Source organism: Megalopta genalis, chromosome 14 (assembly GCF_051020955.1).
Source record: "Megalopta genalis isolate 19385.01 chromosome 14, iyMegGena1_principal, whole genome shotgun sequence".
Taxonomy (NCBI): Eukaryota; Metazoa; Arthropoda; class Insecta; order Hymenoptera; family Halictidae; genus Megalopta; species Megalopta genalis.
The window spans coordinates 5,227,263-5,242,531 of record NC_135026.1 but is presented as its reverse complement, the minus strand read 5'-3'; the positions used below and the strand labels follow the sequence as shown (position 1 = coordinate 5,242,531).

Below are 15,269 nucleotides of genomic sequence, written 5' to 3'. Positions count from 1 at the left end.
CGTCCGTCAGGTGGGAGCAACAAAAAGCCCCTGGAGATCCAGCCGAGCCGAACGTCCGTCTCCCTGCCGGTGAGGCCCAGGCCGAAGAAGCCTTCCTCTTCGGGTTCGAGGCCCTTCGACAACAAGTTGCCGCAGCAACACGCGCCGAACACGCGGGCCCCGGGTTACACGGGCCCGCTCTCGAAGGGACCAAGGCCCAGCCGACCGAATCGACCGCCGTTCAGACGGGAGTCGACGTTGCACGTCGAGGAAAGCAACGCGGAACCGGCCGGTAACAGTTCGCTCGGAAACAGGTAATCGCAAAAACAAAGCGACGGGCTATGAATGCCGGCTGTGTGAAATTAGGTGTCCGATCGGGCCGCGGTGAACGAGCCTTTTTTCGGCGCAGGTTCAGCCAGCCGTACGATCTCGACGTGGACGCGTCGTCGCGGCTGCAGAACGGCGGCTTCGACGACGAGTACCAGGAGCCGCAGAGGCGGGTCAATTACAATTACCATCCGATCATCGACTTCTTCAGACCGGAGGCCTCGATGCTGCTTTCGGCCGAGTCCAAGCCGGCACCGGCCACCGACGACACGAACTCGTGGAAACCGGTGATCGCGTCCTAAGCGACGATTCGTTCCCTTCGGAGTACCTGATCGTATCTACTGTTAATTAAGACGACGCGATTTGTCGCCGTTCGACCGGTCGCGAGCGCGACGTTTACTCGGAGCGCGCTGTTCAGAGCCGGCGAGAAGAAGCGAAGGCTGCGCTGGCCTTATCTTCCGCGCATCTGCTTGGCCGTTTTCGCGGAGCAGTAAAAATAAAATAAAGTAATTATAAATGAATATAAATATATATTATAATAAAAGAAATAAAATACCGACATCATGGTCAATGTAGGAAACAGTAACGGATTTAATTGAAAATTTATATGTAAGGGTTTTTATGATCGCGGATCCAATATGGCGGATGGGTTTTTGAAAAAATTATTCGATTTTCACGAAAATTGGTATATCTATATTTTCGGACGTTGTGATTACGAATCTGAATTTCGATTTTGGAAAAACAAAATGGCGGGTCCAATATGGCGGACGTGTTTTTGAGAAAATGAATCGATTTTCACGAAAATTAGTATACCTATATTTTCGGGAATTCTAATTACGAATCTGAATTTCGATTTTGGAAAAACAAAATGGCGGATCCGATATGGTGGATGAGTTTTCGATAAAATGATTCGATTTTCACGAAAATTGGTATACTTATATTTTCAGAAATTCTAATTACGAATCTGGATTTCGAATTCGAAAAAAACAAAATGGTGGATGCAATATGGGCGGATGAGTTTTTGAAAAAATAATTCGATTTTCACGAAAATTGGTGTACGTATATTTTCAGAAATTCTGTTTGTGAATCTGAATTTAGAATATAAAAAAACAAAATGGCGGACAACCAATCGAAGCCGCATTCTTTACAGACGTCTTCTCGTCGGCTCCGAACAGTAGCATCTTGAAAAGTGTTCGACTATAAATCAACGAGTTGTATCGACGTTGTTTGTACTGGACTGCTCGGTAGAACGTTAGCGAGCGTTCAATGCCTGTAGAAGTATTATGGTCGCGCGGGGCAGGTGCAATCGCGAGCCAATTGTAATTATGTAATATTCTACGAAACGTGTTCTATTTATTCTACTTGTGGGGATTGATATTTTAGAAGGTCCGTGTCGGCAAATAAACGCAACGACTCCCTAATTTTTACGTTTCACGCAATACTCCATCTGATCTGACGCCACGTTGTCTCCGTACAGAGTATGTTCTAGCCTCTGCGAGGCCTTCTTCTAGCTACATTGCGTCTGTCGTATCTTTTTATACCGGATGAGTCATAAATTAATTCTCACGATTTTTCAGCCCTTTGCAATGGTCTGACAAAAAAATATTTTTCAATATTTGTCAATATATTATTTAACCGACAAGAAATTGCAATCGTTTATATTTATAAATAAATTGATTTTCGATAAAACAAGCAAGGTCACCGTTACATTAAAAAAGAATTATATAAAACCAAACATTGTGGCAATCGATTCACGGCAATTTCTCCTTCAATGTCATCTCAAGATCATCGTGTAGAAGGTCGTTGAATTCGTCTCAACGTCGTCTACAATACCACGAACTTCAAATTACATGGTCCCATTTAAAAATATAACGGTAACCTTGATTTATAATCGAAAATCAATTTGTTCTTAAATTTAAGAAGTTGCAATTTCTTGCTCGCTAAACACCGATTAACTTTTATAGGAAACATTTTTTTGTCAGACTAACGAAGGGACTGAAAAATCGTGGGGACTAATATTTGTGAATCACCTTGTATACATATGTATTGTGTTTATTATATCTTCTCATAGCTGTATTGTCTCTGTGCTATCTTCGCACAGCTATATTGTATTATTATACGTTTTTTTATACCTGGATGACAATATATCTAGTAATGTATAGCCAAGATTTTGGAGCACCGAGGCAACAGGTGACAAACTCACTTCAAAAGCTGCTCAATAAAAAGTGTTTTCACTTGTGCACCATGTCTGAACCATGTCTTTTGCCACACGTATTAACTCTTTCACACAAACAGAAACACACACACACATACACATACATGTACACAGTCTCCCAATGCCTCGCATCCTACATATTTATTGTTCATGACCTTTGTAATTTATAAAGTTACCACCATTTAATTGTGTACCCGTTACAGGTGAATTATGAAATATATGGTGAAGAAATTTTTATTCCTTGTCCTTTCACTGCTATACGTATTATTATTTCATTCGCACTGCAAAATATATTGCAATCGCTTGTAGCGTTCACGATGATTGAGTAATTCGCAAGAATTTTGTTCTGTGAATGAAACAACAGTAGCACGATGACTCGTGAAACAGGATTTATTCTACTCTGAATGGGCAGAGTGCATCATAACTCGATTTAAAAAATATTTTAGAAAAGCCTCGGGCGACTTTAGAACCTTAAAATTGCTATTACAAATTGAACGAATCCGGCCGATTCCCGAGGCGATTTCAAGAAACTTTGTTCTTTGCGAAAAGTTCGTATAAGGCTTCGTTTACGAGTTATTAGCGAAATACGCGGACCAATTAGAGAGCGATCATAACGCACGCCCCGCCCTCGAGATCAATTGGAGGGCGAGCACAGCGGACGCTCCGCCCTCGCGACCAATCGGAAAACGAGCATAGCGGGCACTACGCCCTCGCGACCAATCGGAAAACGAGCATAGCGGGCACTACGCCCTCGTGACCACTCAGAGAGCGATCACAGCGGACGCTCCGCCTTCGCGACTTATGGGAGAGCGAGCGCAGCGGACGCTCCGCCCTCGCGACCACTCGGAGAGCGATCACAGCGGACGCTCCGCCCTCACGACCAATCGGAGTGCGAGCACAGCAGACGCTCCGACCTCGCGACCTATGCCGCGTCGCGCTAGCTATCGCGACGCCTGCGTAGGCGTGTCCGTTGTACTCGCGCTCCGATTGCGCGCCCGCCAGCCGTGCCCGTACTCTGATTGGTCCGCGTTTATCGTGAATAACTCGTTAACGAAGCCTCGTAGAACATTTTCGCCAAGGAAAAAGTTATTTCAAATCACCTCAGGAATCTTTCTACGTGATTTCCTACGCATCTGCGTCGATTAACACTTCTTTGTGCTCAAATATTTCTCTGGTAGACCGAGACAATTTGTGTTCAATGCCTCACTTTCATTTCTAAACTTTGTTAACAGGAGACTTAAATTTTGTTTCGACCTAGAAGATGCGGATAACGCGTTCGTCACGAGTCTGCGATACGCTGCAGCCTAGCAGCTGCGTAAACAGTCGTTTACGCGAAGCTGGCAGCCCACAGTCAAGAGCACGAAGCGTTCAGGTCCGCTCGGTCGGCTGTGAATCGTTCATTTCGCTGGCGAAGTTTCCGCCGCGGCGATTCTGCCCGGTCTTTCCGTGTCGGGCTGCCAACCGTGTCGTCGTAACCATACTTTTCTCCGCTCTGATGGCCTCGGATGAAACGTTGCTGAACTTCGAATCCTAGAAACCCGTAGCTGCCGCGGAGCCGCGAGGTTCCGTCCCTTCGCACGATGCCGTTGATCACTTGCGATTTCCACGACCGAAAAATTCGGTCATTCACCGGCTCGCGTAATCGAGGAGGTGAACGTCTTACGTAGCCGTGTCAGGCAAATGGACGAGTATAAATTGTACGAGCAGATTTTTGTACGAGTTTAATTGTTTTTACCGCGAGCTGATCTGTCGAGCTGTGTCGATTTCATTTCACGGTGCGATTGTTACTGGAAATTATGCTTAAGAAGTGATCGTTGTAGTATAAAAATATAATAGAAAATGTATTTGAAGAAAATATAGTGGAATGTATATTTGAAAAAGATAAAGTGAATAATATATTCGAAAAAGATATAGTGAAATATATGTTTGAAAAAGATATAACGAAATAGATATTTAAAAAAGATATAATGAAGTATTTAATTGAAAAGAATATGATGAAATATATATTTGAAAAAATATATAATAAAATATATATTTGAAAGAAAATATAATGAAATATATATTGAAAAAATATATAATGAAATATATATTTGAAAGAAAATACAATAAAATATATATTTGATAGCAAATATAATGAAATATATATTTGAATGAAAATATAATGAAATATATATTTGAATGAAAATATAATAAAATATATATTTGATAGAAAATATAATGAAATATATATTTGAAAGAAAATACAATGGAATATATATTTGAAAAAAATATAATAAAATATATATTTGATAGAAAATATAATGAAATATATATTTGAAAGAAAATACAATGGAATATATATTTGAAAAAAATATAATGAAATATATATTTGAAGATAAAATATAATGAAATAATATTTTAAGAAAATATAGTGAAATATATAATTGAAAAAAACATAATGAAATATATATTTGAAACAATATATAATAAAATATAGAATTGAAAAAAAATGTACAGTTACTATAATTGGATGCACGCTAGATAACAGTTGTTTCCAGCGCGAAGAAACGTATCGTCGGGTAATGACTGTGGCGTTGGAAATTAAAATATCCCGCATGAATTGCAAAAACTTCATCCATTAATTATTCAACAATTTATCCATAAAACTGTTCAATAACACAGTTCATAGCGCCCTCTCGAAGACAAAGCCCAAAACAAAATCGCAGTAAAATTTCTTCAGGCGGTTGAACAATTCAATTATTTTATTCTCAATTTAATCACCAATCCAAGAATCCATACAACGTCGACAACCTTAAACCAAAAAACGCGCGACCGGTCAAAACGACCGTCACGCTGAATTAATCGTCGAAGTGTACCGAGCAGAGTCTCCTTCAAGGTGAGGTCTCGGATCAACGATTCCTAACGGCGCTTCGAAAGTCCGTAGAAAAGTGAAATTCCCGCTTAACGAGATCCGATCTCGAAGAAGAAAAAAAAAGAAAAAAAAGAAGCGCCGAACTTTCGGATAGAAGATCGCGGGTACTGATTCGCGCCAAATTACCGAATCGAGCGGAAAGTGGCGCAGAAACGTATCGCCGCGTCGATAATCGTTCGCGGCGTCTGCCGATGGCTCTCGGCCGCCGTTCGATTTCTTCGTTCCGTTTCCAGCGAAACGATGCCCGCGGAGGACTCAATCGAGAGTGACAGAACCGTTCAGCGCTCGGACTTTGCACGGTCGGTGAGCAACGGCGTCGCGGAGCCTGCCTGCGGCCGCTGGAAAATATAAATCAGGCCGCGCCGCCGGTGCCGCGAACAGTTCGACGGTGGTTCTCGTTCGAAAATGATTGGAAACCGTCGGTCGCGCATCGTTCGTGAAACAAGACGGCAATTTCTCCACGTCCTGCCCAGCCGGCGACGGACCTGAGCCATTCTGAACCGCGGCGGTGTCGACGAAAAAAGTCCACCGAGGCTGGATCAGCGCCCAAGAAACTAACTCGGCTCGCGATTAGGCATAATATGACCTGACGCGGCGGCCGGCGCATCGATTCGACGGGCCCAAGTGCGATGGCAAGATCCGACTAACGCGATGAGTCGAGCACCGCTTCGGTTGTCGATAGTTTTGCTAGCGTGCCTCCTGGAAACCCGCGCGGAGGCAGTGCCGGGTCATACGAATCCTCTTCGAGAGCTGGACGAGCGTTCGAACGTTGTTCCTTCAAGCGAGGAACGCGTTGGAGCAGTCAGCGTAGATAATTACGTCAAAACCCCAGCGTCGAAGGACACCGAGCCTGCTGAATCCTCGGAGACAGTGGTCTATAACAGGTTCCTAAAGGCACCTGATGACGAAAACGGCGAATTTAATGAACGAGACCCTGAAGAAGGCCCTGTAGAGGACCCTGAAGAAGACCCTGAAGAAGGTCCTGAAGAGCACGCGATACCCTCCTCGGAGCACGAGACCCTGAATGGAGTATCGCCGAAGCCGAGGTACTCTGCGCCAGGGCAATGGGCTAGGCCCAAGAAGGCGAGGAACGCCAGCGAAGAGGATGTGCCGTCGAGGTTGTACGCGCAGGTGCGCCGGACGCACACGGTGCGGCATCTGCCTCGGAGGAAGGCGTTCGAGAACGCGGAGAGCGAGGAGGAGCTGGCGAACGCCGCGAGGCTGAGGCAGGTGGTGAGGAACACGAAGGTGAACACGGTGTACACTGAAGAAGGCTACGAGGACTCGGCGTACGATCATGCAGGTCGGATCAGAGACGCTGACTTCGAGGAGGGCTACGCGAGGAAGAGCCGAGGGCGGCTGGCCGCGAAAAAGGTGTCCGGAAAGGGCGTGGAACATCCTCAAAGAGGCGAGAGGTACAAGGAGAGAGACCCTGAAGAGTTCGAGGACTACGACGAGGACTACGGAGAATACGAAGGCGCCGTGGATCGTGGCAAGGAGGTCAGGGAACAGGCAGAGAGTCGGTGGACGAAGAGCGCATACCCTAAGATGATAGCCGAAAAAGGGGTGAGGGAGCTGCAGGGAGACTTGGAAAAGGAGGCTGAAGAGACAGAAAGAGGCGCGGAGATGAACAAGCCGGGAGGTACTAGCGCCCCCAGCAAACTGGAGTCCGTGACCACCTTGCCTGATGAGGATAATCAAGACCTGAAGAGGAGTGGGGACGGGAATGCAGACAGGCGAGACGCTTATCCGGGGAGATACGTGACTTCTAGGACCCCAGGTGACGAGGAGACGGTCTCCACGGAGCACGGGACCCCAGAGACGACGACCATGGCGAATCACGTCGAAGCTTTAGCGCTGGGACCACCAGAGTCCTATAAGTACGAAGTAGAAGGCGGCTCTCCGGGCGAGATCGTCAGCTTTGAAGGCGTCAGCGAGGCGCCGACGACGGTGAGCTACAGCCAGCTCTTCTGGGACTACTTTATGGCGAAGCAGAATCAGCAGACCACGCTGGGTCCGCTCATAGAGTCGGCTACCGTGAGTCCGGACTTCCTGCTGCCCTCTTCGGGCGTGGAGAACGCCTTCGCTCTGGAGCAGCTATCTACACCGCCCCCCGTGTCCTCGAGTCCTCAGAAAGTGGTTGATCCAACCCAACAACAGCTTGTGATCTTAGAGGATCAACGCGTCGAGTGGCCAGCGGTCGACATCCAAGAGCCACCTAAGCTAGGCCCAGCACAGTACCCAGGAGCGAATGTTGTCGGAGACCTGGTCGTCGACTCCATCAGCAGCCTGGACAGCACGGAAGCGAGCTTCGCGAGGGCCTTAGCCGACACACTGACCTTCCGCAGGCCTAGGTACAAGATCACCATGCGGCAAAGGCCGGTTGAACCCTTCGAGGCTGTGGCTACGACTGCTGATGGCGAGGGTACGACCCCGGCGAGCGTGGATCCTAGGTACGCGAAGATGCTGGCGCATCTGAGAAACGAGGAAGGGCGGAAACTTCGTTCCAGTGCGCCGGGGAACACTTTTCACTTGTACAGGGTCAGCGAGGGCTTCGCGGGACCTGTGCCGCTAAAGGAAAATATCTACCAGGGTCCTCAGGGTCTCCAGGGTTCCCAGAATCTCCAGGGTCCCCAGGATCCTTATGGAAGCGCAAGGTCCACGCTCGGGGCCCTTTTGCCGGCGGCCCATTCACTGAGGACGCCTCTAGGCCCGCCTTCGCTGAGGTCGTCTCTATTAGGGCCTCCTCCGTTGAGGTCTCCTCCTCCAGGGCCGCCTCCATCGAGGTCGTCCCCATTGGGCCCTCCTCCGTCGAGGACTCATTCTTCAGGGCCGCCTTCGCCGCAGTCAGCTCCCATTGGGCCGCCTTCGCTGGGCCCACCTTCGGCGAGATCAGCCTCTCTACCCTCGCTGCGGCCTGGCCCTCCGCGGAGGGCCGCTCCGCCCAGCAGCCTGCTGCCACCGGACCGCAGCAGGGCGTACAAAGAAACGGGTGGTTACGTCCACGGCGGAACGAGGCCGGCGCGCAGCAGGCACGTTCCCAGGCCGGTGTTCCGACTGGAGGCGGTCGGCGGCTTGCGGGCAAGAAGGCGCGAAAGAAGAGGCGCTGACGAAACCGGCGACGCCGGGACAAAACCGTCGCGCGCCGTGGCGAATCCGGGTGAAACGGAGCGGGTGGCGAGAGGCCTGAGAAATCCGTTACGGAAAGTGACACGCAGCGCGGAAGCGGAGCCCGAGACCGCTGTCGATGCCGTTGGCGAGGAACCGCGCTCCGGCGAGAGCGTATGGGGTGGGGGGTCGCGCGCGACGGCTGCTGGCGGAGCCGCGCGGACTGTGGACAGTGACTCAACGGGGGAGGGCGCAGTGGCACCGAGTGAGTTTGACGGCGCGCTGGACGACAGTGCGGCGGGAGTGGGGGAAGCGCCGGTAGCGCGGAACGACGACGTGACGGCCGGAGTGGGGGGCGCGCCGGTGGCGCGGAACGTAGACGGAAAGAAGTTGGAGTCGGGAGCTGCGAGTGAAGGCGTCGCGCGGAAACACGGCGGCGGGGAAAGGGAATTTCGGCCGAGAGCGAGCGAGACCGAAGCAGCGGGCGGCAAGAAAATGGAAAGTGATAAAACCGGTGAAAAAGCGGGCACCGGGGACACATCCAGGCGCAAGAGAAGTCGCCTGGACGTGGACGAAAAAGACGACAACTCCTCGCACCTCGAGCTTAGAGCAGAAGAAAGCGACAAAGTCTCCGTGCATGAGAACAAGGCTGGGTCAACGTTGAGAAATCACGAGAGCCTATTGGAGGAGTCGCCGAAGATAACCGACGGCGTGATCGACGACGAAATCGAGGCCCGATTCAGCGACGACGAGCGAAATGATGACGACGAGGACGGGGAAGTGGAGGCGGAGGTGCCAGACCTTCCGGACTTCGACTACGTGGAGGAAGCGACCCAGGAGGCCGAGCCCGTGGCAACCACCGAAGCCAGCTTGGACAAGGACAAGTACCCCTTCTACGAGAAGCTGCCGAGCCCCTCGGCCCTGCAGTACGCCACAGACCCTCGAAGAGTGCCTGGGAAGACGTTTGGGCGGATGAACTTCTACAGGTCCCGGGACCTTTACAAGCACTGCGACGAGGTGGAACCGAGCTTGGACGTCCTGCCGGAGGAGGAGCGACCGGTCGCCGAGAAAGACGTGAACCCGAATCCCCAGCGTCTGAAGGGTCTGGGCGACAAGTTGGACTGCTTTAAGGCGAAGTACTTCGACGACGAGCCATTCGACAACCCGCTGTTCCTGGAGAAGGAGGTGGGGGACCCCATGCCAGCGTTGGAGGTAGGGTCGAAGCAGTTCGCCTCTAGGATCATGCTGTTCCCGAAGGAGGACGAGCAGAGCGTGGTGCAGAAGTCGTCGAAGAAGCCGGAGGACAACCTCCGGAACCACCAGACCCAACGAAAACAGCGCAATCCGGACCCCGGCAAAGGCAGGGCCCCGAAGACTCGCCGCATCCGCGTCAAGAGCTATCCTAGGCAGGTGAGCAGGCCCCGGTTGGTCAGGATTAGGAGCAGCAGTGTGAGATATGTGAGGCCGAGGAGGCCCCAGAAAGTCGTCAGGAGGCCGCTCGCCTCAGCTAGTGACCTGTCCTCCTCGTACACGCCCTATCAGAACCAGGTGTACGAGGACGTCATGGGTACGATCAAGAATATGGCCAGCTCGTACCAGGTGGAGGAGGTCACCACGGTTCCGTCCTCCAAAGAGAACCCAGGGACCAGCGAATCCAGCACCAGCGAGTCCTCAAACGCCACGAAGACCGCGAGGAAGGAGAAGGACAGGAAGTCCGCTAACAGTGACGAGCGTTCCAGCAACTCGAGCAGCGCCGGGATGCCTCCGCCGAGGCACTTCAGCAGGCACAGAGTCGCCTACAAGATGACCAGGGTGCCCCAGAAGGGCAAACCCCGGGTACAGCTACTACAAGTGACGCCCAACGGGCTGAGGCCTGTCAGTCGTCTTCAGAGGATCATCAGATACAAGCGGGCTGCGGACGACGTCCAAGCCTCGGTCGAAGGTTTTGCCGAAGGCTCCGTCGAAGGCTCCGTCGAAGGCTCCGTCGAAGGCTCCGTCGAAGGCTCTGATGAACTTTCTCCCGGAGATACACCAGGCAAGGAAGCAAAGTCTGAAGAAACCAGAGAAGCCAAAAAGTCAAAGAGCAAAGTGGACCTAAAGATCTCCCACCCAATCGAAGGTAACAGCACCTCGTCCTCGACGAAACTCGAAGGAACATCCAGAGTCCCGCAAACTGGCCCCTCGACCGAGCAGAGTCCCAAAGTCGTCTATACAGTGGGCGATCGGATCAGATTCTCGAGGCCGAAGGCGGAGCCGAGCAGGTTCGGGAAGTTCGCTAACGGGAGCGAGGTAGTGGCGGATCGGCGCAGGAAGGAACCGAGGTACAACTATATCAAGCGGAGGAAGCCGGCTTCCAGCCAGCTTTCAGCTTCATCCTCGACATCCACAGAGCGAATTTCGATTGCCACGACGATCAGCACCGACGAGGTCGCTGTTCCCGAGGCGACCCAAGAGGACAGGGACATTAAAGACTTCGACTCGCAGCTTCCAACGTCGAATGCGCCAGCAGAGTCCCATCAGGTGGCGCCGTCGATGGAGCCGAACAAGACTGACGCTGCGTACGCTGTCCGCGAGGACCTGAGTGAGGAGCAACCTGGGCATACGACAGGGTTAACAGGGTCCACAGAGTCAACAGGGCCACTAGGGTCGACAGGGTCAGCAGTGTCCAAAGAGTCAAAAGGGTCCCCAGAGTCGACAGGGTCAACAGAGTCAGCAGGATCAACTGATCAGCCAGAGTCCTCCAGGCCTAGCCACCTAGACTCCGTCGCCCCGAGCTACGACTTCTCCTCGGAGGAGCTGAAGGCGTCGCTTTTCTCTAAGGCCAAAGACACCTCGCCTCCTAACTTTAGCGACTCCAGCGAGCAAGGTATCCCTAAGCCTTCGCGTCGACCTTTTAACGAAGGCTCCTCTAAGAAAGCAAAGAGCAACTCGGGACCAGGCGAGGAGTCCTCGGAGGAGGACGCCTCGAGGAGCAGCAGCTCAAAGGAGGACCGGTCGTTCTTCAGCTATTGGTCCAGACCCTCGTCGCCAGCGGAGAGCTACGAGGACGAGAAGTACAGGGAGCTGGGCCCCAGGGTGAACAAGCCAGAGTTCTTCCATCCTCCCTTCTCGTTCCTGCGATCAAGGAAGGCGTCACCTAAGAGCAGCTCCGAGGAGCACTCAGCAGAGTCCCAAGAGTCCGCGGAGAAGGAGGAGTACGTCTTCCCGTGGCACAGAGACAAGGTCTACGAGAAAAGGAGGCGCAAGCGTAATAGGAACTATGACAACCCTATGGGGGAGTACGAGTATCCCTGGGACAGACGGGAGCGCTTGGCCGGCGAGGGGAGGGGGAAGAGAATGAAGAGGAGACGGCTGGCGCAGAGCGAAGAAGAGGGCCGCAACAGGGGCTACGAGACCAAGTATCGGAGGAACGTGTACCCAAGAGGTAAAGTGAGGTACTGGAAGGACTCTGAGGAGGAGGGGGAGTCCCCGGACAACGCGGAGAGCAGCAGCGAGCACCGGCCGGTGAAGAAGTACAGCAGTAGGTACAGCGCGAAGAATCTGGCTCGCGGGAGTCCTCGGTCGAAGAGGGTGCAGGAGATTAGCAGGGCTATTAAAGAGGCTTTGGAAGGAGACCCTGGTGACACTTTCGAGGCGCTGAGCTCCGGGGAGAGCGAGGGTCTTCCTAATCGGACTCAGAGCTCCAGGGATGTTGAAGAGACAACTGTGGCGCCGGAGAAAGTGGATCCGCTTGATCTGGTTAAGAGGAACGAGAGTTCCAGCGGGTCGCTGAGGAATTCGTTGGACAACGCGGAGTCGCGGCTGGCGGTGAAGAAGGCGAGCGAGGCTCTTCTCGCGAGGAAGGAGGGGAACACTGAGGCGCAGCCAAGCGGAAAGAGACGCAGACCTGCGAAGAATCTCTCCGGTGTAGAAACTGCGGCAAGAAGCGCCGCAAATCGCGGTCGGAGGAGGCAGAAGCCGAGCGTGACTGCGATCGGCGCGACCGCGGCGCCTAGGGCGGCGAGGAGAAGGGCCTCGAAGTTGGTGGGGGACCAGAAAGTTTTGAATGACTTGGGCAGCGATGGGCCAGAGAGGGTGGAAAGCTCGGTGTCGGGAAATCGGACGAAATCGAACGTGTCCCAGGGAGTCGGTGCGGCGAGGAGAAGTGGAATTAGGGGGGAGAAAAATTGGACAAGAAAAAGCACCGATCGGGAGATGAAAGAAGAGACGATGAAAAGTGCCGATCAGCAGACGAAAGAAGAGCCGAAGAGAAGTACCAATCTGGAGACGAAAGAAGAGCCGAAGAAGAGTACCAATCAGCAGACAAAAGAAGAACCGAAGAAAAGTACCAATCAGCAGACAAAAGAAGACCCGAAGAAAAGTACCAATCAGCAGACAAAGGAAATGAAAGATAAATGGAGCGAGCTTAAGAATGACGAGAAAGGGAATATAACAGCTGAAAGCGAATCTGTCGATGGTGAAAAGGAGTTCGATTGGCACGGTGGAGAGGATCTCGGCGACGATGAGGAAAGGAAATCGGTCGACGATGACGGAATGTTCGTTTTCATGGACGATAGGATTGATGCTCTGAGCGATTTTGCTAAATCCGACGACGTTCCCGGCGACAACGATGAGTTCGAATTCGATGGTATCGTTGAATCTAACGCGACCGTGCCGCGCAATCGAGCGGGTCAACTGTCTACTCAAGAATCGAGGGAGATCGTTTCGACCAAGTCTTGGATATCGCAGAACTATAATTTCTAAAGTACAGTGATTTTTCTGATTCGCTGGTTTTTATTATTTTTATCACTATTATTTTATTATTTTCTTTTCTTTTATTTTCTTTTATTTTTTTTTCTATTTCATTTTGTTTTTTATTTTATTTTATGCTATTTTAATACAATTTTATTTTATTTTATATTTTATTTTATTTTATTTTATTTTATTTTTATTCTATTTTATTTTATTTTATATTCTATTTTATTTTGTTTTTTATTTTATTTTAAAATAAAAACGAAATGCTTGATTTCAGGATTTTTCCTTTTGGAGAACAACGGCTTCCGTTTTGCTAGGAGATCTTCAAGGTGAGAACCGCGAGCTGTAAATCGATATCGATTCCGTTCCGCGACCGAGCAGCTGAAGAAATGAAGAGGCAGACCGCAGTGAAAGGGAAAAGGAAAGTGAACAGAACGATATCGAATAAAGACTTTGTTTTTCTGTACCCGTACACTATTAAAGTATCTTAACTACCTATTATCGTTCTTCTTATCAACGTGAAACTACGACACGTGTTTTGTTACTTGATGGTAAATTGTAATAGTGATTGCTTTGAAACAGCGATCGATTTGTTGCTGCGGTCGTTTAATAGCAATTCATCTGTTATAGCGATTGTTTCATAGCAATTGATCTGTTGTAGTAATTGCTTACTTGCAATCCGTTTGTTAATGTAATTGCTTAATAACAATCCGTTTGTTATTGTAATTGTTTAATAGCAATTCATCCGTTGTTTCTGCTGTTGTATATAGATTCGATAGCTATGAATAAAGGTAGACGTTGCATGAACCGTTGCTCGTATTATACTTCGTGTGCAGTGAGAAGATTGAAGGTCTTCGGAATCAGATTTAATATTAGACAAACTTAGAAGTGGATTCTGTCATAATGACGCTGGTGTAGCAGCTATTTCTTTATGCTAATATAAAAAATTAGATGAAACTTGATCTTATCGAATGAATTTTAGAATCGACTATAGATTGAGTTATATAGAATGCAGTATAGAATGAACTATGGAATGTAGTATATGCAATGGAGTATAGAATGGACTGTAGAATGAAGTATAGAATAAAGTATAGAATGAATTACATAAAACAGACTGTAGAATAAAGTGTCTAAAATAAAATATGAAATACACTACAGAATGAACTATATAATGGACTATAGAAATATGGAAAGTAATAGGGCGATTTAGGATACATTTGACTCGCTTCAACACGTAACGTGTCATTATCCTCTATGTCGTTATGAACATACTAAACTGTAATTGCTATTTATAAATTCAGCCGTTGAAAAATTAAATAAAAATTCATCGCTTATCAAATGACATGAAAATAACATAAAACTGATGACTTAAAAAAACAACTGACATTTTATTGTCTTAATAAAGTTAGTCATTAATTAACGACCGATTAGACATTATTTCGTTAATTAGTATCCAACTATTTTATCAATTAATATCCGAGTAAATATTATTTCATGAATTAATAACCGATCAGTTATTGTTTCATTAATTAATATCCGACCAATTATTATTTCATTAATTAATATCCGACCAGTTATTATTTCATTAGTTAATATTCAACCAATTATTATTTCATTAGTTAATATTCGACCAGTGATTGTTTCATTAATTAATATCCGACCAGTAATTCTTTCATTAATTAATAACCGACCAGTAGTTATTTCATTAATCAACATGCGGCCACTTATCACTTCACCATTGCATTTCTGTATGTCGAAATGTTCTGGGAACGTGCTTATTTCGCGAAAATCTCCAGGACGACCTCGACCACCTATTTGGCGGAGAAAATACGCGGCCGAGGCAGGAAACGTTCTCGGGCCGAAATGTTTAGGAAAAGTGGATTCGCTCGGCTGGAAATAAGGCGGACATTGTGAGAGGTGTGTCAGCGGCGGCGAAGGTGAAGGTGGACGTTATCCTCGATTTCCATACGCTGCGCTGCGTTCTAATAAAATCCA

The 15,269-nt window shown here is 49.0% G+C and overlaps 2 protein-coding genes across 2 annotated transcripts in view; both read left to right on the top strand.

The window, feature by feature from the left end:
• Positions 1–2,758, top strand: part of NT1 (Neurotrophin 1) — a 30,009-nt gene extending 27,251 nt beyond the window's left edge. The window contains exons 9-10 of the mRNA XM_033479579.2: positions 11–293; positions 389–2,758. Of these exons, the coding sequence (XP_033335470.2) occupies positions 11–293; positions 389–608 (503 nt within the window). The 3' untranslated portion in view covers positions 609–2,758. The remainder of the gene's footprint in view (positions 1–10; positions 294–388) is intronic.
• A 2,664-nt stretch (positions 2,759–5,422) lies between these two features.
• On the top strand, positions 5,423–14,434 carry LOC117225808 (uncharacterized). Its single transcript, XM_033479584.2, has 2 exons — positions 5,423–13,284; positions 13,552–14,434. Exon 1 carries the CDS (start codon positions 6,084–6,086, stop codon positions 13,281–13,283), a length of 7,200 nt encoding a protein of 2,399 aa, XP_033335475.2. The 5' UTR covers positions 5,423–6,083; the 3' UTR covers position 13,284; positions 13,552–14,434.
• Positions 14,435–15,269: the final 835 nt, after the last annotated feature.